The sequence below is a fragment of the Oncorhynchus clarkii genome, chromosome 27 (genome assembly GCF_045791955.1).
Source record: "Oncorhynchus clarkii lewisi isolate Uvic-CL-2024 chromosome 27, UVic_Ocla_1.0, whole genome shotgun sequence".
NCBI classification, from domain to species: Eukaryota; Metazoa; Chordata; class Actinopteri; order Salmoniformes; family Salmonidae; genus Oncorhynchus; species Oncorhynchus clarkii.
The window spans coordinates 18,294,074-18,318,996 of NC_092173.1; the positions used below are offsets into that span (position 1 = coordinate 18,294,074).

General features: G+C 45.0%; 2 protein-coding genes across 4 annotated transcripts in view; one reads left to right on the forward strand and one right to left on the reverse strand.

Moving 5' to 3' along the window:
- LOC139385824 (apoptosis inducing factor mitochondria associated 4) overlaps nt 1-24,923 on the reverse strand; it is a 70,801-nt gene that overhangs the window by 7,236 nt on the left and 38,642 nt on the right. For 2 of the 3 annotated variants that reach the window (XM_071131073.1, XM_071131071.1), the window contains 8 exons: nt 3,003-3,096; nt 2,604-2,713; nt 1,924-2,033; nt 1,753-1,797; nt 1,551-1,632; nt 1,345-1,457; nt 1,093-1,179; nt 785-876 (listed from right to left, as the gene is read on the reverse strand). In XM_071131073.1, coding sequence (XP_070987174.1) covers nt 785-876; nt 1,093-1,179; nt 1,345-1,457; nt 1,551-1,632; nt 1,753-1,797; nt 1,924-2,033; nt 2,604-2,713; nt 3,003-3,094 — 731 coding nt within the window. In that variant the 5' untranslated portion in view covers nt 3,095-3,096. Of the gene's footprint in view, nt 1-784; nt 877-1,092; nt 1,180-1,344; nt 1,458-1,550; nt 1,633-1,752; nt 1,798-1,923; nt 2,034-2,603; nt 2,714-3,002; nt 3,097-3,922; nt 4,363-24,923 lie in introns of those variants that run through there. The other variant, XM_071131072.1, reaches the window with a different exon arrangement.
- LOC139386158 (TLC domain-containing protein 2-like) overlaps nt 13,094-24,923 on the forward strand; it is a 41,302-nt gene continuing 29,472 nt past the window's right edge. Inside the window, exons 1-2 of the mRNA XM_071131616.1 lie at nt 13,094-13,735; nt 14,122-14,204. Coding sequence (XP_070987717.1) covers nt 13,557-13,735; nt 14,122-14,204 — 262 coding nt within the window. The 5' untranslated portion in view covers nt 13,094-13,556. The remainder of the gene's footprint in view (nt 13,736-14,121; nt 14,205-24,923) is intronic.

The window sequence follows — 24,923 nt, forward strand, 5'->3', positions numbered from 1 at the left end:
AAAGTGGTAAGCATGTTAGGTTAATCAAATGATACAAACCCCCCAAAATCTATTTTAATTCTCGGTTGTAAGGCAACAAAATAGGAAAAATGCCAAGGGGGGTGAATACTTTCGCACGCACTGTAAGTCTCATGTCTGAGCCGTTGAACTGGGACTCAACTTTGTCACTATACCGACGTTTAGCCTGCTTGATTGCTTTGCGGAGGGAATAACTACACGGTTTGTATTCTTTCATATTCCCAGTTTTCTTGCCCTGGTTAAATGCGAGAGTTTGCGCTTTCAGTTTTGACGAATGCTCCCATCTATCCACGGTTTCTGGTTGGGGTAGGTTTTAATAGTCACAGTGGGTACAACATCTCCTATGCACTTCCTGATAAACTCATTCACCGCATCGGTATATGTGTCAATATTATTTTCTGAAGATACTCTGAACATATCCCATTCCGTGTGATCAAAACAATGGAAGCGGAGTATAGAAGGCTGTTCACACTGCTTTCCCATTCAGTCAAACAAATTATGGCTTATTACCAATGCTGTATTGTAAACACATCAATAGGGGCCGGTGTGTGTGCTTATTTGTAGACTTTTTTTTACAGCTTTGACAGTGCTACTGACTGTAGTGGTGGTGCTTGGCCTACACAAGCAAAGTCAGCGCACACAATATTCTATAATAGAATTTTGTTAATCGACACATCAAATAGTATAATTTAACGTGGATCTTTTTGACACACAAGGACCCAAACGGCGTTCGATAAGGGAGGGGTAACAGTAACAGGCCACTGACCTGCAGCCTGTTGATATGAGCAGCTGGTCATAGTAATGCAAGGAGCCGTCATTCAGCTTCACTGTCTTCTCCACTGGGTTCACAGATACTGCCTACAAACAACCCAGGCAAATACACACACACACATTTAGATTACGCCAGGGCTTTGATCACAAGTTAGATCACATGGTGCTACTGACCAAAGACAGTATGCTACTTTATCTATCTGGCTTCAATACATTGTGTGAGCTAACAACTCATAAAAGATACTCCAGTAGGCTATGTCAACAGGTTAATTATTGCCACATTATTCCTCCCCCTGGTCTCACCTCCTTTTGCGTCCACAGCTCTATGTCATACTGCTGGAAGAAGTCCGTTGGCCGAAGGAGTAGGCTAGCACTCTCCAAATGCATTGCCTGAGGAGGAGTAGCAAGAGAGGAAGAGAATGGGCATTACAAACTTTGTGGATACTAAAATAACTCCACACCCCTTGTGGGCTCAAAAGATGCTCTTTTCGGAAGTGTTCTAGAACAGCGGTGGTCATGCCAGCTTTCAACTGACCCATGACCATTCACCCTTACCTTACTGAGCTTGGGCTTGTCAATGGGTGGCAGGGTGTCCCTGGTCACCATGACGATTCTACCTTCGTAGCGGTTCTGTCGCAGAGTCTCGGCACACAGCAAAGAGGCAGGTCCTGCACACACACACACACATCATTTAGTTTTGAGGTCTCCACTCCCTGAAGAAGCCTCCCCCTTTTTCCTGACATTTCAGGCCCAATCCTCACCTCCTCCTATCAGCAGGATGGTGTGCCTGACCCCTGACACTCTGCAGCTCATATCCTTCACCCGCTTGTACACCTTCAGAGACTGAGGAGATCATGGATACTCTAGTCATAAGGTCCATCTACGCACCAAATGTACTCAGTAAGCTACATGTACATTTAGGAAAGAGAGACTATGTTGAGAAAATCATGCATTCTTGCTGACCTTTTTGTTTACTGACACATAAACTTTACCATCTTCAACTTTGACCTTAGAAAATAAAGATGAGTTAGTGTAGGTGACAGAGTCAACACATTCAAGACAAAGTATCCATTGATTCACAGTTATTGTTCCTCAGTTATTGAACTGCATTATTAATATAAAGCAAGTTAATACCTTATAACTAGGCAAACAGTCCAGGCCAGGATACTCCTCAATATCTCCAGTCTTGATGTTGAAGCATGCACCATGAAAGGGACATCTCACTCTGTCCCCAACTAAGGCTCCTGTGACGTGAGAGAGCATGACATTTTCATTGTTCAAAACACTACAGTAGTCACAATATTCTCTCCACTCTCCAATTTGACTAATAACTGTGTTTATTACCCCCACGATATACTTACCAGGACACCGGACCGTACCGACCTACTTTGACCCCTGATTATGACTAATGATAGCGGCACTGATGTTTTTTGCACCCAATCAGATTGTAATGTGAGACATATGAAAAGGGCATAGCCAGCATCCAGAGAGCATGGTGAATGACACACCTTGACAAATGCCATTATTGTGCACTTGCATCAATAGAACAGTCAACAAGCCTGACAGATGACATTTTTCATGACAGAGTTTTGAATACAGTGTTCTCTATGTAAATACACTCTACATGAATGAATAGACTACCAAAACAAACAAGCCTGTATGGGTTGACCCAATTTTCAACACAATGGTTTAGAATAAATAATAACTGTTAACTCATGGCCCAGCCATGAACATGCAATGACTTGCTTACCCTCCTGTGAGTGTGCATGCATGTGGACGGGTGTTCTGTGCATGCATGTGTGTGTAGATAATACCTTTGATTAGAGGAGCGCCATAGTGGGAACATTTGCTCCCTACAGCACTGTACAAGCCCTGGGTACGGACCAATAGAATCTTCTGCTCATCCACCTCCACCTCCTTCATCCTATAGACAAGAACAGATAGTCACATTTAGATAGCTGACAAATATAAGAAGAACATGGAAAGGATCAAATAAAGTTGTGTTACTGTATTTTGCATATTGCCTCTAACATCCAGTTATGGGTAATTACATGAATGTAATAATGTTATTTGAATACTTGCATGTCAGTGTGTAATACTCTACCTTTAGGCCTACTATGGAATAATATACTTAGTATCTTACATTTGCAGCAGAAGTACTATAATATAAATAAGCTATCTGATTGTGTGATGGGTGTGTGATAAGATCTTACTGTCCATCTTGCAGCTCAGACTCCAGACACACCATCCCAGTGACCTGATCTTGGTCCTGCCCTGTAGGAGCTTTACCCTGGCCTTGACTCATATCTGCAAGGAAGAAAATCATATTGCGCAGGGAAAATGTAAAAGGAAGTTTATATCCAAAAATAAGATAATGCAAAGGGGATGGCGTTTTACCTCTATAGGATCGGTTTCCGAGCTAACATGCGCTAATGTGATTAGCATGACGTTGTAAGTAACAAGAACATTTCCCAGGACATAAACATATCTGATATGGGCAGAAAGATTAGCAAAAATTCAAGCTTTCTGCACTGTCCAATTTACAGTATCTATTACAGTGAAAGAATACCATGCTATTGTTTGAGGAGAGTGCACAGTTATGTACTTAAATGTTTCAATAAACCAATTAGGCACATTTGGGCAGACTTGATACAACATTTTGAACAGTAATGCAATGGTTCATTGGATCAGTCTAAAACTGAGAGCACGCCATGCTGCCATCTAGTGGCCAAAATCTAAATTGCACCTAGACTCCTAAATCATATAATGGCCTTTCTCTTACATTTCAAAAATAGAAAACGTTTTTTCTTTGTATTATCTCTTACCAGATCTAATGTGTTATATTCTCCAATATTAATTTCATATTTACACAAACGTCAAAGTATTTCCTTGGTACCAAGAATATGCATATCCTTGCTTTAGGTCCTGAGCTACAGGCAGTTAGATTTGTGTATGTCATGGCACACACACCGGCCCCTATTGAGGTTTTTAAGCAAATGCTGTCAAAATGGGGAACTATTCTCTCCGATGGTTTCTGTGTTTTCCAACCGATGGCTATATGGTTGCTGTCAAAATTATGACCATAGTTTTCTAGAACAGCCCATTAATTTGCTAAATAACCAACTTTGCTCACCTGTTTTCCTGCCAGACAATGCACTGGTCCCCGAGAAAAGGAAACGTGAACCGTATCTCTGTACAAAACCGCCGGTCGCCTTATTTTTCAACCAAAGAGTCGTTCGCGCGTGTATCCCAAGACACTGTCACGCGGTATCACGATGATGCTGCAGTCTGTCACTGTGCAGATGGACCCAAGACTTCGGCGACCGTTTCTACCGACAGCAGCACCAAAAGAACCAAAGCAAGCTGAACTCGTCTTATCTTATCCAAGGGTGTAGGCTGTTTGCGACAAAATAAATAACTGAAATAACCCATACAATCATCACTTGGGCAAACAAAACACTCAGTGAGAGTGACGAAGCAGAAATGTGATAGTGCGGAACTAGGGAACTCTTCAATTTCCATACCCACGGTAAGGGAGTTCGATTAGGTGCACTGGGACATGGCCCGTGGTACGTACGGGCAAAGACAGTGAGGAAGCCTATTCTGCGCCGCTTGGTCATGTGGTAACAAGGCAGCGTAATGCATAATTCATAAACATAGCCTACAACAACTATTTTCCAAAGAACATATGTTCGAATGCTTAAACTAGTTTCCATTGGGAAGGCAGATAAAGCGTGTTTATCAAAAGCAATCGCTTTTGCATGTGCACAAACAATAATCCTACTCATTACTCCAAGTGCTTAATTAACCTACATCACTTTTGTTTTGAACCGACTTTAAAACGGGGCAACCGGTTCATGCCCGGGAGGCAGCCCTGTTCCAAAACGAATGCAACCAATGCTAAACCGGTTAATCGGAAACATTAATAGAATCCCCTCAATGTTTACAGTCACAGATACTTTTGTTTATATAGTGTATGTGGACACCCCTTCAAATGAGTGGATTCGGCTATTTCAGACACACCGGTTGCCGACTGGTGTATAACATCGAGCACCCAGCCATACAATATTTATCGATATACATTGGCAGAGCTCAGTGACTTTCAACGCTGCACCATCATAGGATACCACTTTTCCAACAAGTCAGTTGTTGGAATTTTTCAGTCAAATTTCTGCCCTGCTATAGCTGGCCCCGTAATCTGTAAATGCTGTTATTGTGAAGTGGAAACATCTAGGGACAACAAAGGCTCAGCCCGAAGTGGTAGGCCACACAAGTTCACAGAACGGGACCGCCGCGTGCTGAAGTGCGTAACATGTAAAAAATTGTCAGTCCTCGGTTGCAATAGTCATCAATACCGAGTTCCAAATTGCCTCTGAAAGCAACATCATCACAATAACTGTTCGTTGGGTGCTTCATGAAATGGGTTTCCATCCACACACAAGCCTAAGATCACCATGCACAATGCCAAGCGTCAGCTGGAGTGGTGTAAAGCTTGCCACCATTGGACTCTGGAACAGTGGAAATGTGTTCTCTGGAGTGATGAATCATGCTTCACCATCTGGCAGTCCAGTGGACGAATCTGGGTTTGGCTGATGCCAGGAGAGCGCTACCTGCCCCAATGCATAGTGCCAACTTTAAAGTTTGGTGGAGGAGGAATAATGGTCTGGGGCTGTTTACCATGGTTCAGGCTAGGCCTCTTATTTTCAGTGAAGGGAAATCTTATGCTACAGCATTGAATGACATTCTAGACGGTTCGGTGCTTCCTACGTTGTGGCAACAGTTTGGGGAAGGACCTTTCCTGTTTCAGCATGACAATGCCCCCTTGTACAAAGAGAGGTCCATAAAGAAATGGTTTGTCGAGATCGGTGTGGAAGAACTGACCTCAACGCCATCAAACACTTAATTGGAATGCCGACTGCGAGCAAGGCCTAATGCCCAAAGATAACGTTATAAGCAGCCAGCTAGCTTCATCTGGCTAGGACGCCTCGACCGGACCAGGTTGTGTGTTGTGAAGCTAGCCACAGTAAGGATTAGGCACAATAGTGGAATTTGCGGTTTGCCTTCAAAATAAAAGTACCTCTTTGAAAGTGATGCAGAAGGTTACAATTGGTGGAATTATGCCATGCTTGGACTAGATAATGTTAAACAAGGTTGGAATGTGAAGCAATGAAATGGGTTACCAGTCTACTTGATGACACCCACAGAACACAACTGTGAAGAGTTTATGAAATATTAGTGTTGTAGCTCTTATCGCGGGACTGTGACTGTGTGAAATCTCCTCCCCAGTCAGCCTATTGTGTGTATTGACGTTCAAATTGCACTGTACAGCTTTACCTAAGGATTGGGGATCAATTAAATGGGGTATCAGTCTACTCAATATCCAATATATTTTTTCCCAATGTCCTCCTCAGAGTTATCAGACTCCAAAACATCCACGCAGTATAGTTTTTCCTCTGAATGGTATTCAATACACATGGGTTGACAATAAATGTGACTCAATTCAGTTGTTTCAGAGTCCCACAATAAGAGCTATAATGTTTCTCTGGGTGTCACTCAGTAGACTGATACCTTGTGTCATTGAATCACAATCCATAGGTAAGGCTGTACAGTGAAACCAACTACTTCTCTGATTTTTATTTTACCTTTATTTAACTAGGCAAGTCAGCTAAGAACAAATTCTTATTTTCAATGACAGCCTAGGTTAACTGCCTTGTTCAGAACGACAGATTTGTACCTTGTCAGCTCGGGGATTTGAACTTGCAACCTTTCAGGTACTAGTCCAACACGCTAACCACTAGGCTACGCTGCCGCAGTGCAGGACCTCACACATTGTAGGTGTGTTTGTTTCCCCTACATTCAGAGACTGCCGCAGTGCAGAACCTCACACGTTGTAGGTGTGTTTGTCTCCCCTACGTTCGGAGACTCGAGGCAGAGGCAACTCACAGACGTAACCAGCTCGAGGGGGTACTCAACTGGCCCCTATGCCGTGACTTCTCCTGAATGCCTATCTGCTAGCCTGCTAGCCACGGCCCGCTAGCTGCTAGATGCGGCCCGCTAGCTGTCTAGAGCATATTGGACTGTTAGCTGAATAGAACCATCGGCCAAATACTTGGGCCACTATACCTATTTTGCCAATTGGACTTGGACCCTCTGCTACTCGGAACCCTACTAATCCATCACGACTGGTCTATCGACGTCACCGCACGCGGAGGCAAAAACAGACTTTCCTCCGTCGCGACGTCCTTCTGCTAGCTTGCTAGCTGTCTGAATCATCGTGTCTCCAGCCAGCCCAACCACTCACTGGACCCCCATGATACAGTGGGGCAAAAAAGTATTTAGTCAGCCACCAATTGTGCAAGTTCTCCCACTTAAAAAGATGAGAGAGGTCTGTAGTTTCCATCATAGGTACACTTCAACTATGACAGACAAAATGAGGAAGAAAATTCCAGAAAATCACATTGTAGGATTTTTTATGAATTTATTAGCAAATTATGGTGGAAAATAAGTATTTGGTCAATAACAAAAGTTTATCTCAATACTTTGTTATATACCCTTTGTTGGCAATGACAGAGGTCAAACGTTTTCTGTAAGTCTTCACAAGGTTTCCACACACTGTTGCTGGTATTTTGGTCCATTCCTCCATGCAGATCTCCTCTAGAGCAGTGATGTTTTGGGGCTGTTGCTGGGCAACACGGACTTTCAACTCCCTCCAAATATTTTCTATGGGGTTGAGATCTGGAGACTGGCTAGGCCACTCCAGGACCTTGAAATGCTTCTTACGAAGCCACTCCTTCGTTGCCCGGGCGGTGTGTTTGGGATCATTGTCATGCTGAAAGACCCAGCCACGTTTCATCTTCAATGCCCTTGCTGATGGAAGGAGGTTTTCACTCAAAATCTCACGATACATGGCCCCATTCATTCTTTCCTTTACACCGATCAGTCGTCCTGGTCCCTTTGCAGAAAAACAGCCCCAAAGCATGATGTTTCCACCCCCATGCTTCACAGTAGGTATGGTGTTCTTTGGATGCAACTCAGCATTCTTTGTCCTCCAAATACGACGAGTTGAGTTTTTACCAAAAAGTTATATTTTGGTTTCATCTGACCATATGACATTCTCCCAATCTTCTTCTGGATCATTCAAATGCTCTCTAGCAAACTTCAGACGGGCCTGGACATGTACTGGCTTAAGCAGGGGGACACGTCTGGCACTGCAGGATTTGAGTCCCTGGTGGCGTAGTGTGTTACTGATGGTAGGTTTTGTTACTTTGGTCCCAGCTCTCAGCAGGTCATTCACTAGGTCCCCCGTGTGGTTCTGGGATTTTTGCTCACCGTTCTTGTGATAATTTTGACCCCACGGGGTGAGATCTTGCGTGGAGCCCCAGATCGAGGGAGATTATCAGTGGTCTTGTATGTCATCCATTTCCTAATAATTGCTCCCACAGTTGATTTCTTCAAACCAAGATGCTTACCTATTGCAGATTCAGTCTTCCCAGCCTGGTGCAGGTCTACAATTTTGTTTCTGGTGTCCTTTGACAGCTCTTTGGTCTTGGCCATAGTGGAGTTTGGAGTGTGACTGTTTGAGGTTGTGGACAGGTGTCTTTTATACTGATAACAATTTCAAACAGGGGCCATTAATACAGGTAACGAGTGGTGGACAGAGGAGCCTCTTAAAGAAGAAGTTACAGGTCTGTGAGAGCCAGAAATCTTGCTGGTTTGTAGGTGACCAAATACTTATTTTCCACCATAATTTGCTAATAAATTCATTAAAAATCCTACAATGTGATTTTCTGGATTTTTTTTTCTCATTTTGTCTGTCATAATTGAAGTGTACCCATGATGAAAATTACAGGCCTCTCTCATCTTTTTAAGTGGGAGAACTTGCACAATTGGTGGCTGACTAAATACTTTTTTTGCCCCACTGTAACTCGGCTACGCATGCCTCTCCCTAATATCAATATGCCTTGTCCATTACTGTCCTGGTTAGTGATTATTGTCTAATTTCACTGCTCAATATGCTCAATATGGTTTCATGCATGTTAACATTAGAAGCCTCCTCCCTAAGTTTGTTTTATTCACTGCTTTAGCACACTCTGCCAACCTGGATGTCCTAGCCGTGTGTCACGACTTCCGCCGTAGTCAGCATCGCCGCTCCATTTTTCATGTATCCTTTTGTTTTGTCTTGTTCCCTGCACACCTGGTTTTCATTCCCCAATCAATCTACATGTATTTATTCCTCTGTTCCCCATCATGTCTTTGTGTAAGATTGTTTGTGTTACGTGTTTGTTGTTGACGCGCCAGACTGGTTTGTTTTTTCCGTGATATTTCACAAAGATGTTTATTGTTAAACATTATTCTTGTGACTCTTTTGCGCGTTTTGCACTTTTGCCTCAATAAAGTGTGTGCCTGTTCACAAATCTCTGGTCTCCTGCACTTGACTTCGCTACCAGTACGCACACACCTGACACCGTGTCTGAATCCTGGCTTAGGAAGACCACCAAAAACACTGACATTTCCATCCCTAACTACATCTTCCGACAAGATAGAACTGCCAAAGGGGGCGGTGTTGCAATCTACTGCAGAGATAGCCTGCAGAGTTCTGTCTTACTATCCAGGTCTATACCCAAACAATTTGAGCTTCTACTTTTAAAAATCCACCTTTACAGAAACAAGTCTCTCACTGTTGCCGCTTGCTATAGACCACCCTCTGCCCCCAGCTGTGCCCTGGACACCATATGTGAATAGGCTAGGTGACCTAAACTGGAACATGCTTAACACCCTGGGCCATCCTACAATCTAAGCTTGATGCCGTCAATCTCACACAAATTATCAATGAACCCACCAGGTACAACTCCAAATCCGTAAACACGGGCACCCTCATAGATGTCATCCTAAACAACATGCCCTCCAAATACACCTCTGCTGTTTTCAACCAAGATCTCAGCGATCACTGCCTCATTGCCTGCATCCGTAATGGGTCTGCGGTCAAACGACCACCCCTCATCACTGTCAAATGCTCCCTAAAACACTTCAGCGAGTAGGCCTTTCTTATCGACCTGGCCCGGGTATCCTGGAAGGATATTGACCTCATCCCGTCAGTAGAGGATGCCTGGTTATTCTTTAAAAGTGCCTTACTCACCATCTTAAATATGCGTGCCCCATTCAAAAAAAATTGAACCAGGAACAGATATAGCCCTTGGTTTTCTCCAGACCTGACTGCTCTTGACCAGCACAAAAACTTCCTGTGGCGTTCTGCATTAGCATCGAATAGCCCCTGTGACATGCAACTTTTCAGGGAAGTTAGGAACCAATATACACAGGCAGTTAGGAAAGCAAAGGCTAGCTTTTCAAACAGAAATTTGCATCCTGTAGCACAAACTCATGTAAAGTCCATGGAGAATAAGAGCACCTCCTCCCAGCTGCCCACTGCACTGAGGCTAGGAAACACTGTCACCACCGATAAATCCACGATAATTGAGAATTTCAATAAGAATATTTATACGGCTGACCATGCTTTCCACCTGGCTACCCCTACCCCGATCAACAGCACTGCACCACCACAGCAACTTGCCCAAGCCTCCCCATTTCTCCTTCACCCAAATACAGATAGCTAATGTTCTCAAAGAGCTGCAAAATCTGGACCCCTACAAATCAGCCGGGCTAGACAATCTGGATCCTCTCTTTCTAAAATTATCTGCCAAAATTGTTGCAACCCCTATTACTAGCCTGTTCAACCTCTTTCGTATCGTCTGAGATCCCCAAAGATTGGAAAGCTGCCGCGGTCATCCCCCTATTCAAAGGGGGAGACATTCTAGACCCAAACTGCTATAGACCTATATCTATCCTACCCTGTCTTTCCAAGGTCTTCGAAAGCCATGTTAACAAACAGATTACCGACCATTTCGAATTCCACCGTACCTTCTCTGCTATGCAATCTGGTTTCAGAGCTGGTCATGGGTGCACCTCAGCCACGCTCAAGGTCCTAAACGATATCATAACCGCCATTGATAAGAGACATTACTGTGCAGCTGTATTCATCGACCTGGCCAAGGCTTTCGACTCTGTCAATCACCACATTTGTATCGGCAGACTCAACAGCCTTGGTTTCTCAAATGATTGCCTTGCCTGGCTCACCAACTACTTCTCTGATAGAGTTCAGTGTGTCAAATCGGAGGGCCTGTTGTCCGGACCTCTGGCAGTCTCTATGGGGGTGCCACAGGGTTCAATTCTCGGGCCGACTCTCTTCTCTGTATACATCAATGATGTCGCTCTTGCTGCTGGTGATTCTCTGATCCACCTCTATACCAGATGACACCATTCTGTATACTTCTGGCCCTTCTTTGGACACTGTGTTAACTAACCTCCAGATGAGCTTCAATGCCATACAACTCTCCTTCCGTGGCCTCCAACTGCTCTTAAATGCAAGTAAAACTAAATGCATGCTATTCAACCGATCGCTGCCCGCACCTGCCCGCCCGTCCATCATCACTACTCTGGACGGTTCTGACTTAGAATATGTGGACAACTACAAATACCTAGGTGTCTGGCATCTCCAATCCAAAATAAATCTAGAATTGGCTTCCTATTTTGAAACAAAGCATCCTTCTATCATTGCTGCCAAACATACTCTCGTAAAACTGACCATCCTACCGATCCTCGACTTTGGCGATGTCATTTACAAAATAGCCTCCAACACTCTACTCAACAAATTGGATGCAGTCTATCACGGTGCCATCCGTTTTGTCACCCAAGCCCAATATACTTCCCACCACTGCGACCTGTACGCTCTCGTTGGCTGGCCCTCGCTTCATACTCACCGCCAAACTCACTGGCTCCAGGTCATCTACAAGTCTCTGCTAGGTAAAGCCCCGCCATATCTCAGCGCACTGGTCACCATAGCAGCACCCCCTGTAGCACGCACTCCAGCAGGTATATCTCACTGGTCACCCCCAAAGCCAATTCTTCCTTTGGCTGCCTTTCCTTCCAGTTCTCTGCTGCCAATGACTGGAACAAACTGCAAAAATCACTGAAACTGGAGACTCATATCTCCCTCACTAGCTTTAAGCACCACCTGTAAGAGCGGCTCACAGATTACTGCACCTGTACATAGCCCATCTGTAAATAGCCCATCCAACTACCTCATCCCCATACTGTATTTATTTATTTATCTTGCTCCTTTGCATCCCAGTATCTCTACTTGCACATTCATCTTCTGCACATCAACCATTCCAGTGTTTAATTGCTATATTGTAATTACTTCGCCACCATGGCCTATTTATTGCCTTACCTCCCTTATCCTACCTCATTTGCACACACTGTATATATACTTTTTCTACCGTATTATTGACTGTATGTTTGTTTTTTCCACGTGTAACTCTGTGTTGATGAATGTGTTGTACTGCTTTGCTTTATCTTGGCCAGGTCGCAGTTGTAAATAAGAACTTGTTCTCAACTAGCCTACCTGGTTAAATAAAGGTGAAATAAATAAAACATATATTTTTTAAATAAGTATGCCCCCAATGCAATTCTAAAGTCTAATACATCCAGTGTGATTTCAACAGATTTTTGTCAAATAAACAAATTATTGTCTTTTGTTGATTTTATATAACAACATTTCAACCTCGTTTAGCGTGATCTATTCAATTATTGCATAATTATATTTGTATTAATTTGCTTCACTGTCAATGACAGACTTTTATTTTGAAGGTTAACTACAATGTCCACTATTGTGGCTAGCTTCACATAGATGGTCCGACCACCATTAATCAAATAAGAACTAGATGAGGGTTATTTTAGATGATTACACCTAGCTATAGCTACTGAAACAGATTATGTCGTTTTGCTGTGTTTTTGTGGAAGAACATTGTTTGCGTCCATGAGCTAGCTAGCTGTCTTTTATGACCAGCCTTGTTGGTGCGCGAGACAACTTTATCTGCATCGTATTATGGAACGCCGTTTGGGTCTTTGCGTGTCATAAAAGACACAAGTCAAATAACACTATTTGACGTGTCAAATAACACTATTTGGCGTGTCAAATAACACTATTTGACGTGTCAAATAACACTATTTGGCGTGTCAAATAACACTATTTGGCGTGTCAAATAAACTGGACGTGTCCTGGCGTGTCAAATAAACTGGACGTGTCCTGGCCCACAGAAAAAAAACTACGTGCGTCTATGTTGTCTGGTAAATTTCATGAAACTACTATTCCCATAACCCTTTATGAATGAACGGAAGCGGGGTGATACATTCATGACGTATACTTTTAAATATTCTAGCTGCGCCCCCTTATAGTAGGGCGGGGATTGTCTGTGTTTGGTAACTCCATAGCACAAGTTACACAAGCAAGGATAATTTTATAATAGGAGTATTTCACAACTTGTACATCAATTCGCACGTTCAGCACATGCGTCCGAGAAAGCAATTCTGTCTTCTCCTTTGGCTGGTACTACAATACAAATGGTCAACCTGAAATCATAGAATAGAATAGATCATCATTGACGTCCACGCCTCACCTTCCATTTATGAGACAGAACGATCAAATTGCCTACATTTGAGTCGACTGACATCAGGAGTCGCAAGAACATTTATCGCTTTAGGCTGAATAACACGGAACTCCAAAGTAAGTCAGTATGTTTGCTTTGACAGTGTAAATATCAATCGCGAGCAGAGAGAGCGAGCGCGTCGATCTTGAACAACTACAGCGCGCGAATTTTCTAACGTTGAATTCTTCAAGTGGAGTAGGACACAGAAAGGAGTTTGTCGTCGCCATGGAGTTGAATTCAGTGCTTTTGACTGCGGGTGGCTCTATTGGATTTTTTAAACTTGTCAACTGTGGTGTCAGTAAACTCCCTATTCCCGAGACTGCTTGCAGAAACGCCTGGAAATGGAGAAATATCTGCACATCTTTCACCCACAGTCTGATAACTGGGATATGGGCTGTACTGTGGTGAGTCGTTTTCCACTGCCTTGATGTGCAAAGATCAATTGTTTTCAATTAGCTTATACATTACAGGGTAGTAACTGATAATAGGGTTTATAATACATTTTTACAATTTAAAGGTACAATTTTTGATTTTTGTAGGGTAAGGTAACATAATGTGGACTATGTTTTATTCTGGATTGAATTGTGAAGTGTTAAATCAATTAACTTATGGTCATATAGAATGCTTCAGAATCAATTTTATCTAGCCTACACCTTTTTCACTATGCTAATTATCTCCAACTTTCTCTCCCAATAATACAAAAAACGATTTCATTGCTTTGAATAATATATAAATTTTAATTGCTTTCTGGTTATTCTCTCAAATTAATGTGTTTGTTTTTCCCCTGCAGCTTTTTCGTACACCCACAGATGGCCGAAGATTTGATAGGAACCCATTCTGTGTTCTCGCACACGTTGGTTTCTGTATCAATTGGTGAGTGAGTGTGTGGATGGGCAGAGGGAAAGGGAAGCGGTGTGTGAGCTGTCCACACATAGCAGCAGGAAGTAACGGTGCTGGAAGTACTGCAGCACCCCTGATCAATCAAAATAATTTAGCAGAAATCAGGATATAAAAATAATTTACCAAAAAATGACACCTGTCTAAACAGACATAAGTACAATTATTCCAAATACTACACCAGAGAGCATAATTTAGCTACAGAAGATCAATGCCTTCTAAAAAAATAGCAGTGGATTAAGATTTATCACAAGCACTTACATTTGGGAAGGTTGCAATTTGGCCAATACACTCGCCAAATATAGAACAGTTTGTTCCGTTGTGACCAACGCGGTCTGTGAAGAGACACACACGCATACTCATACACACGCTAGCACACACACTCTATAAACACGCACATTTCAATATTGTTATATGGTGGTATTATACATTTTGTGATGTAATGATGTTATATGATGTACTTTTATTCATTTTTTTTGTTTAATTGTGTGATGTGTCTGGACCCCAGGAAGAGTAAGGCAGCAGCTAATGGGGAATCATAATAAATAGATATAACCCATAGAAGGATTTTGGAACCTCTAACTCTGGCACTTTGACTCATGGGTACCCTAGCAATGGCTGCTATTCCAGACTTGAATGGGAACTGCCATCTATGGATTATATTTCTGTGGTTGGCTGCGGCTGTCATTTTGCCTTTCGCAAATTTCAAAATACAATCACGAGAAAAACGTAAGGTCTACCGTTTGGAAAGAAAATGCCTACTGCTGATAAGAGAAGACTAATCTGTCTGTAGATGCTAACACATTTGTTTCTCAGCTTTTGAGCGATTCTGAGCGAACAGCACTGCTTTTCAAAGTATATTAACTTGAGATATTGGCATGAGCACATCGGCCATCACCGGTGAGTAGCCTATGCTATCTATCTTCATCATTGAGTCAGTGTTACTGGAAAGTTTATTTTGTAGCTATACAAAATAAAAAATAAATACAAATATAAACATATAACATGTAAAGTGTTGGTCCTATGTTTAATGAGCTGAATTAATTTTTTCCATATGCCCAAAAAGCTTCTTTCTCAAATGTTGTGCACTAGTTTGTTAACATTCCTATTAGTGAGCATTTCTCCTTTGCCAATATAATCCATCCACCTGACTGGTGGCATATCAAAATGCTGATTAAACAGCATGATCATTACACAGGTGCACCTTGTGCTGGGGACAATTATAAGGTCACATAAAAATGTGTAGTTTTGTCACACAACACAATGCCACAGATGTCTCAAGTTTTGAGGGAGCATACAATTGGCATGCTGACTGCAGGAATGTCGACCAGAGCTGTTGCCAGAGAATTTAATGTTAATTTCTATCATAAACTGCCTCCGTTGTCATGGGAAATCTATAGATTAGGGCCTAATTAAAATTTTCAATTGACCAATTTCCTTTATATGAATTGTAACTCAGTACATTTTTAAATTGGTGTGTGTGTGTGTGTGTGTGTGTGTGTGTGTGTGTGAATATATCTCAGGGTTTCCATTAGGAAAATTAGGCGGCTGTCTTGATTGTTGTTGGAATGATTGGACCAAGGTGCAGCGTCGTATGGTTCCATCATCTTTTATTAGAAGTGAAACACACAGAAAACAATAAAGCGCAAAACGAAACGTGAAGCTAATGTAGTGCTCGCAGGCAACTATACATAGACAAGATCCCACAACAAACAGGTGGGAAAAGGCTGCCTAAATATGTTCCCCAATCAGAGACAACGATAGACAGTTGCCTCTGATTGCGAACCATACCAAGCCAACCTAGAAATAAAGAAACTAGAATGCCCACCCTAGTCACACCCCGACCTAACCAAAATAGAGAATAAAGGATCTCTAAGGTCAGGGCGTGACAGTACCCCCCCCTCCCCAAAGGTGCGGACTCCGGCCGCAAAACCTGACTCTATAGTGGAGGATCTGGGTGGGCATCTAGCCTCGGTGGCGGCTCAGGTGCGGGACGTAGACCCCGCTCCGCTCGCGAATCCGACCGCTTCGGGGGCGACTCTGGTGCGGGGATCGTCGCAGGAAGCTCCAGCCCATGGATCGTCGCCGGAGGACACGGACCGTGGATCGTCGCCAGAGGCACCGGGTTGTGGATCGACGCCGGAAGCTCCGGCCCGTAGATAGTCGCTGGAGGAACCGGACCGTGGATCGTCGCTGGAGGAACCGGGCCATGGATCATCGCCGGAGGCTTCGGTCCGTGGATCGTCGCCTGAAGCTCCGTACCGGGTACCCTCGCTGAAGGCTCTGGACTGGGAACCCTCGCAGAGGTTCCGGACTGGGAACCCTCGCAGGAGGCTTCGGACTAGGAACCCTCACAGGAGGATCTGGACTGGGAACCCTCGGAGGCTCCGGTCCATGGATCGTCGCCAGAAGCTCCGGACCAGGTACCCTCGCTGAAGGCTCCGGACTGGGAACCCTCGCAGGAGGCTCCGGACTGGGAACCCTCGCAGGAGGCTCCGGACTGGCAACCCTCGCAGGAGGTTCTGGACTGCGAACCCTCGCAGGAGGCTCCGGACTGCGAACCCTCGCAGGAGGCTCCGGACTGCGAACCCTCGCAGGAGGCTCCGGACTGGGAACCCTGGCAGGAGGCTCCGGACTGGGAACCCTGGCAGGAGGCTCCGGACTGGGTACCCTCACAGGAGGCTCCGGACTGGGAACCCTCGCTGGAGGCTCCGGACTGCGAACCCTCGCAGGAGGCTCTGGACTGGGAATCCTCGCTGGAGACTCTGGACTGGCCATGGGCAGCACTGGAGGCTCCGGGCCATGGATCATCACTGGAGGGTCCGGACTGGGAACTGTCGCTGGAGGCTCCGGACTGGGAAACGTTGCTGGAGGCTCCGGACTGCAGATCGTCGCTGGAGGCCTGGTTCGTGGAGCTGGCACAGGGCGTACCAGGCCGGGGAAACGCACTGGAGGCCTTGTGCGTGGAGCTGGCACAGGGCGTACCGGGCTGGGGAGACATACTGGAGGCCGGGTGCGTGGAGCCGGCACAAGACGTACCGGGCTGGGGAGACACACAGGAGGACTGGTGCGTGGAGCCGGCACAGGACGTACCGGGCTGGGGAGACACACAGGAGGACTGGTGCGTGGAGCCGGCACAGGACGTACTGGGCTGTGGAGGCGCACTGTAGGTCTGGAACGTAGAGCTGGCACAACATGTCCTGGACAGATGACAACCTTCATACGGAAAGTGTGGGGAGCTGGCACAGGACGTACTGGGCTGTGGAGGCGCACTGGAGACACGGTGCGTAGAACCAGCACACATGGTACCGAACAGATGCCACACGCCTCAAGGCGAATGCAAAGAGCTGGTACAGGACGTGCAGGGCTGTGGAGGCGTACTGGAGACCTGGTGCGTGGAGCCGGCACAGTCTTCACCAGACGGCTAGTACGCTCATCAGGACGAGTACGGAGAGCTGACCCAGGTGGCGTTAAACTGAGGACACGCTCCTTAGGGCGGGTCAAAACACATGAACAATTTATGGAGATTTAGCTAGCTAGCTTGCTGTTGCTAGCTAATTTGTCCTGGGATATAAACATTGGGTTGTTATTTTACTAGAAATGCACAGTCCTTTTTGTCTGAATCTTTGTAGAATTCGTGTGTTCTCTACTCCCAACAATTAATCCACAGATAAAAGGGGAAATCTAAATCTCTCCATTTTTCGTCTTAATCTGTGGACGTTATATATACCCAAGTGGGAATATGCTTCTAAAGTATATGCTCCTAAAAACCAATGAGGAGATTGGAGAGGTGGGACTGGTTTACCAGACGCTTGAGCAGTTTGGATGAAATTATTGAATAACATGTTTGTAAATGTATTTTGCAACGCTCGCGCACGCAGCGTGTTAGCCCTAGCCCCAGAGAGCAAGAAGGAGAGAGGAATGCCGGCTGTATCCTATGACCAACATGCAGTTCTTTATCCTTGTCAGATAGGCTATAGTGTCTGCTATACAGATACAGTATAGGCATACAGAAGGAGGCTAATTTGTTATTTTTCAATCAGAATATGTTTTATAAAGATAAGCATTATATTGTTAGATTATAGGAGTAACTCTGGTAGGCATAAAACATTCTTCCTTTCCTCAAGTTCAACTGTCGGAGTCAGTTGGAGTGCCAGTGCACACTGCATGCGGTATAATTGGCTAATAGCCACACCACACGCCAAACCTTCACAACAGTTTCTGAACTTTATTAGGGTAATATCAAAAGTAAGTCAATAAATTGTTTATAGGGGAAATACAAGCAGGATATTATCACATTTTAGTCATTTTGCAGATGTTCTTATCCAGAGCGACTTACAGGAGCAATTAGGTTTAAGGGACTTGCTCAAGTGCACACACAGATTTTTAACCTCGTCGGCCTGGGGATTCTAACCATCAATCTTTCGCTTACTGGCCCAATGCTCTTAACCACTAGGCTACCAAAGATCCAAAACGAAAGAACGAGAAGCATATATATATATTAAAACAAATCATACAATCTACTTGCAGTGAAGCCGCTCAATATTTACATTACATTCAGTCCTCTAACAGACTCCCATCCAGAGCGATCCACAGAAGCAACCAGGGTCAACGCCCTGTCACTTCCTGTTGAACGCGGAATGAGGAAGAGCTCAGTTTTGTTTGTTTGGAAAGTTTGTTGTTTGAAAGAGTATTGGAAAGTTATTGGTAGCAAGCTAGCTTCTTAGTTTGGATCCCACGACGCAGTTGGCATCAGTTGCTGGGACTGCTTGTCTCTTTCCATGGATGCTGCCGACCAAGGACGGGTCTGAGATGGCGCCGACAGAGATGGTCGCCACGCTTCAGGTCCGTAGGAAACGATGCAATTTTATTTATATTTTTTTTATGTATTATTTTTTACATTGTTAGCCCAGAAAATCTCAAGTGTTATTACATACAGCCGGGAAGATCTATTGGATATAAAAGCGATGTCAACTTACCAACATTAAGACCAGGAAAGACCAGTCTTTCCTGAAGCGGGTCCTTTGTTCAGACCTCCACCATGGACATGGGATCTTAGCCCAGAGGCTGACCCAAAACAACGCAGTCGCCACAGGAGAGGTGGACGAAGCGGCCTACTAGTCAGACCCAGAAGGCAAGCACACCATCCACCGCTTCTGAGCATATTACTCGCCAATGTCCAATCTCTAGATGACAAGGTGGACGAAATTAAGACACGAGTTGCCTTCCAGAGAGACATCAGAGATTGTAACATTCTCTGTTTCACGGGATATGTTGTCAGAGTCAGTACAGCCACCCGGTTTCTTCATGCATCGCGCCGACAGAAACAAACATCTCTCTGGTAAGAAGAAGGGTGGGGTGTATGCCTTATGATTAATGACTCATGGTGTAATCACAACAACATACAGGAACTCAAGTCCTTTTGTTCACCTGACCTAGAATTCCTTACAATCAAATGCCGACTGCATTATCATCCAAGAGAATTCTCTTCGATTATATAGTCACAGCCGGGTATATCCCCCCCCCCCAGCAGATACCTGAAAGAACTTCACTGGAATCTTTGTAAACTGGAAACCATACATCCTGAGGCTGCATTTATTGTAGTTGGGGATTTTAACAAAGCTAACTTGAGAACAAGACTTCCTAAATTATACCATATCGGATGCTCGACAAAAGCTTTGCATTCTCAATCATTGCCACTCTAACTTCCGCGATGCATACAAAGCCCTCCACCACCCTGCCTTGGTCAAATCTGACCATGACTCCATTTTGTTGCTCCCAGCCTATTGACAGAACCACCTCTTTTAATCATGGCAAGGCGACTGGAAACATGACAATATAAACAGTGCAGCTATTCCCTCCGTAAGGCAATCAAACAAGCAAAGAGTCAGTATATAGACAAAGTGGAGTCGCAATTCAACGGCTTAAATACGAGACATATGTGGCAGGGTCTACAGTCAATCACGGATTACAAAAAGAAAACCAGCCCCATCGCTGATATCGACGTCCTGCTCCCAGACAAATTAAACAACTTCTTTGCTCGCTTTGAGGACAATACAGTGCCACTGACACAGCCCGCTACCAAAGCTTGTGGGCTCTCCTTCTCCATGGTCAATGTGAGTAAAACATTTAAACGTGTTAACCCTCGCATGGCTGCCGGCATCCCTAGCCGCGTCCTCAGAGCATGCGCAGAACAGCTGGCTGGTGTGTTTACGGACATATTCAATCAATCCCTATTCCAGTCTGCTGTCCCCACATGCTTTAAGATGGCCACCATTTTTACTGTTTCTAAATTACTATCGCCTTGTTGCACTCACTTCTGTCATCATGAAGTGCTTTGAGACTAGTCAAGGATCATATCACCTCCACCCTACCTGATACCCTAGACCTACTCCAATTTGCTTACCGCCCCAACAGGTCCCCTGACGATGCAATCGCCATCACACTGCACACTGCCCTATCCCATCTGGACAAGAGGAATACCTATGTAAGAATACTGTTCACTGACTACAACTCAGCATTTAACACCATAGTACCCTCAACTCGTCATTAAGCTCGAGACAATTGGGTCCTGGACTTTCTGACGGGCCGCCTCCCAGGTGGTGAAGGTAGGAAACACCATCTACACCCTGCTTAGGACATTAAAGATGCCTTTCTACTGACTCTGAAAAACACCAAAAGAAAGATGCCCAGGGTGCTCATCTGCGTGAACGTGCCTTAGGCATGCTGCAAAGGAGGCATGAGGACTGCAGATGTGGCCAGGGCAATAAATTGCAATGTCCGTACAGGGAGACAGGACGGACAGCTGTTCATCCTCACAGTGGCAGACTATGTGTAACAACACCTGCACATGATCGGTACATTCGAACATCACACCTGCGGGACAGGTACAGGATGGCATCAACAACTGCCCGAGTTACACCAGGAACGTCCGCAATAGGCTGAGAGAGGATGGACTGATGGCTTGTAGGCCTTTTGTAAGGCAGGACCTCACCAGACATCACCGGCAACAACGTTGCCTATGGGCACAAAACCATCGTCACTGGACCAGACAGGACTAGCAAAAAGTGCTATTCACTGACGAGTTGCGGTTTTCTCTCACCAGGGGTGATGGTCGGATTCGCGTTTATCGTCAAAGGAATGAGCGTTACACCGAGGCCTGTAGTCTGGAGTGGGATCAATTTGGAGGTGGAGGGTCCATCATGGTCTGGGGCGGTGTGTCATAGCATCATCGGACTGAACTTGTTGTCATTGCAGGCAATCTCAACGTTGTGCATTACAGGGAAGACGACTTCCTCCCTCATGTGGTACCCCTCCTGCAGGCTCATCCTGACATGACCCACCAGCATGACAATGCCACCAGCCATACTGCTCGTTCTGTGTGTGATTTCCTGCAAGACAGGAATGTCAGTGTTCTGCCATGGCCAATGAAGAGCTTGGATCTCAATCTCATTGAGCACATCTGGGACCTGTTGGATCGGATTGGAGGGTGAGGGCTAGGGCCATTCCCCCCAGAAATGTCCAGGAACTTGCAGGTGTCTTGGTGGAAGAGTGGGCGAACATCTCACAGCAAGAACGGGCAAATCTGGTGCAGTCCATGAGGAGGAGATGCACTGCAGTACTTAATTCAGCTGATGGCCACACCAGATACTAACTGTTACTTTTGATTTGGACCCCCCCTTTTTTCAGGGACACATTATTCAATTTCTGTTAGTCACATGTCTGTGGAAATTGTTCAGTTTATGTCTCAGTTGTTGAATCTTATGTTCACATGCGCCAAATACAATAAGTGTAGTCCTTACCGTGAAATGCTTACTTACAAGCCCTTAACTAACAGTGCAGTTCAAGGAGAGTTAAGACAATATTTACCAAATAAGCTAAAGTAAAAAAATAATAAAAAAGTAACACAATAAAATAACAATAACAAGGCTATATACAGGGGGGTACCGGTACCGAGTCAGTGTGCGGGGTACAGGTTAGTTGTGGTAATAATTAGTACATGCTGGTAGGGGTGAAGTGAAAAAGTATAGATAATAAACAGCAAGTAGCAGCAGTGTACAAAACAAATGGGGGGGTCAATGTAAATAGTCCGGTAGCCATTTGATTAATTGTTCAGCAGTCTTATGGCTTGGGGGTAGAAGCTGTTAAGGAGCCTTTTGGTCCTAGACTTGGCGCACCGATACTGCTTGCCGTGTGGTAGCAGAGAAAACAGTCTATGCCTTGGGTGACTGGAGTCTCTGACAATTTTATGGGCTTTCCTCTGACACCGCCTATTATATAGGTCCTGGGTGGCAGGAACTTGGCCCCAGGGATGTACTGGGCCGTACGCACTACCATCTGTAGCGCCTTACGGTCAGATGCCGAGCAGTTGCCATACCAGTGATGCAACCGGTCATGATGCTCTCAATTGTGCAGCTGTAGAACTTTTTGAGGATCTGGGGACCCATGCCAAATAATTTCAGTCTCCTGAGGGGGAAAAGGTTTTGTCGTGCCCAATGAACTTGAAACTCTCGCTCCACTACAGCTCTGTCAATGTTAATGTGGTGTTAATGGCTTTTTCCTGTAGTCCACGATCAGCTGCTTTTTTGTCTTGCTCACATTGAGGGAGAGGTTGTTGTCCTGGCACCACACTGACAGTTCTCTGACCTCCTCCCTATAGACTGTCTCATTGTTGTTGGTGATCAGGCCTACCACTGTTGTGTCATCAGCAAACTTAATGATAATGTTGGAGTCGTGTTTGGTCATGCAGTCGTGGATGAACAGGGAGTACAGGAGGGGACTAAGTACCTACCCCTGAGGGGCCCCAGTGTTGATGATCAGCGTGGCAGATGTGTTGTTGCCTCAAGTCTAGGATCCAGTTGCAGAGGGAGGTGTTTAGTCCCAGGGTCCTGAGCTTAGTGATGAGCTTCGTGAGCACTATGGTGTTGAACGCTGAGCTGTAGGCCTTCTCACATAGGTGTACCTTTTGTCCAGGTGGGAAAGGGCAGTGTGGAGTGCGTTTGAGATTGCGACATCTGTGGATCTGTTGGGGAGGTATTCGAATTGGCATGGGTCTAGGGTATCCGGTAGGATGCTGTTGATGTGAGCCATGACCAGCCTTTCAAAGCACTTCATGGCTACGAACGTGAGTGCTACGGGGCAGTAATCATTTAGGCAGGTTACCTTTGCTTCCTTGGGCGAATGGACTATGGGGGTCTGCTTGAAAATGTCAGTGAAGACACTTGCCAGTTGGTCTGCACATGCTTTGAGTGCACGTTCTGGTAATCCGTCTGGCTCCACGGCTTTGTGAATGTTGACCTGTTTAAAGGTCTTGCTCACATCGGCTACTGAGAGCGTTATCACACAGTCATGTGACATGCTGGTAAAAATTGTAAAACTGATTTAAGTTTGCCTGCATTATAGTCCCCGGCCACTAGGAGTGCCACTTCTGGATGAGCATTTTCTTGTTTGCTTATGGCCTAGAGTTGGTTGAGTGCAGTCTTAGTGCCAGCATCGGTCTGTGGCGGAAAATAGACGGCTACGAATAATATAGATGAGAATTCTCTTGGTAGATAGTGTGGTCTACAGCTTATCATAAGGTACTCTACCTCAGGCGAGTAATACCTTGAGACTTCTTTAATATTAGACATCGCGCATCAGCTGTTATTGACAAAAAGACACACACCCCCACCCCTCGTCTTACCAGACATAGCTTCTCTGTTCTGCCGGTGCATGGAAAATCCCGCCAACTCTTTATTAGCCGTGTCGTCGAACATCCACGACTCGGTGAAACATAAGATATTACAGTATTTAATGTCCCGTTGGTAGGATATGCCACCTGACCTTGTCTATCTCTCATATAACTTAGAGCAATAGTGTATGTGTGTCAGCCTATACCCCTCCAATGACCTCTCCCCAACACGCTTCATGTGTCGGATAGCTAAAATTGGTCTGTAGAAGGAGTATTAAGCCTGGAGCACAAGTCAAACAGCAGACCATAGCTTTCACTTGGTTAGGAGTCTCGCTAGATGGACAAAATCTTTATTTAACTAGGCAAGTCAGTTAAGAACAAATTCTTATTTTCAATGACAGCCTAGGAACAGTGGGTTAACTGCCTTGTTCAGGGGCAGAATGACAGATTTTCACCTTGTCAGCTCAGGGATTCGATCTTGCAACCTCTCAGTTACTAGTCCAACGCTCTAACAAGGCAGGCTACCTGCCACCACACTGAGCTTAGAGTAAACCCCAGCAGTACAGCCCCTTTAAATAAAAATGTTGACTTCATGCTCTCTAATTGACTCGTGTATTGAGCTAATTTACACTCTATAAGCTGTTAATTTATTGGATCTGTGCCTGGTTAACAAGGGCTCCCTTAGAATTCCAAGGATTGTTAGCGTTCTCCCAGAGAATCCACCCACCCTTGAATGCTGCCTGTCAGTGTAATTAGTGTTGCCGGAATTCTAGAATCAATGGGGAGCATTATGAAGCTTTGTCCCAGGCACTGCTCCGGGCCTACCCCTGTAGGTTGCGTGACCCTAGAATGGGCCGTAGCACATGAGAAGAAGGCTGTTGATATATGCCGCAGCAGTCTGCCCGGGTCAAATGCCATCTATAACAGAGAAGTAACAGAGAAGGGAGTCCGGGTGAGGAGGGATGGTGGATGGTGCTTCCTCTGAGCCCTGCCTACAACAATGCGGCGTGACAGTGACACTGAGC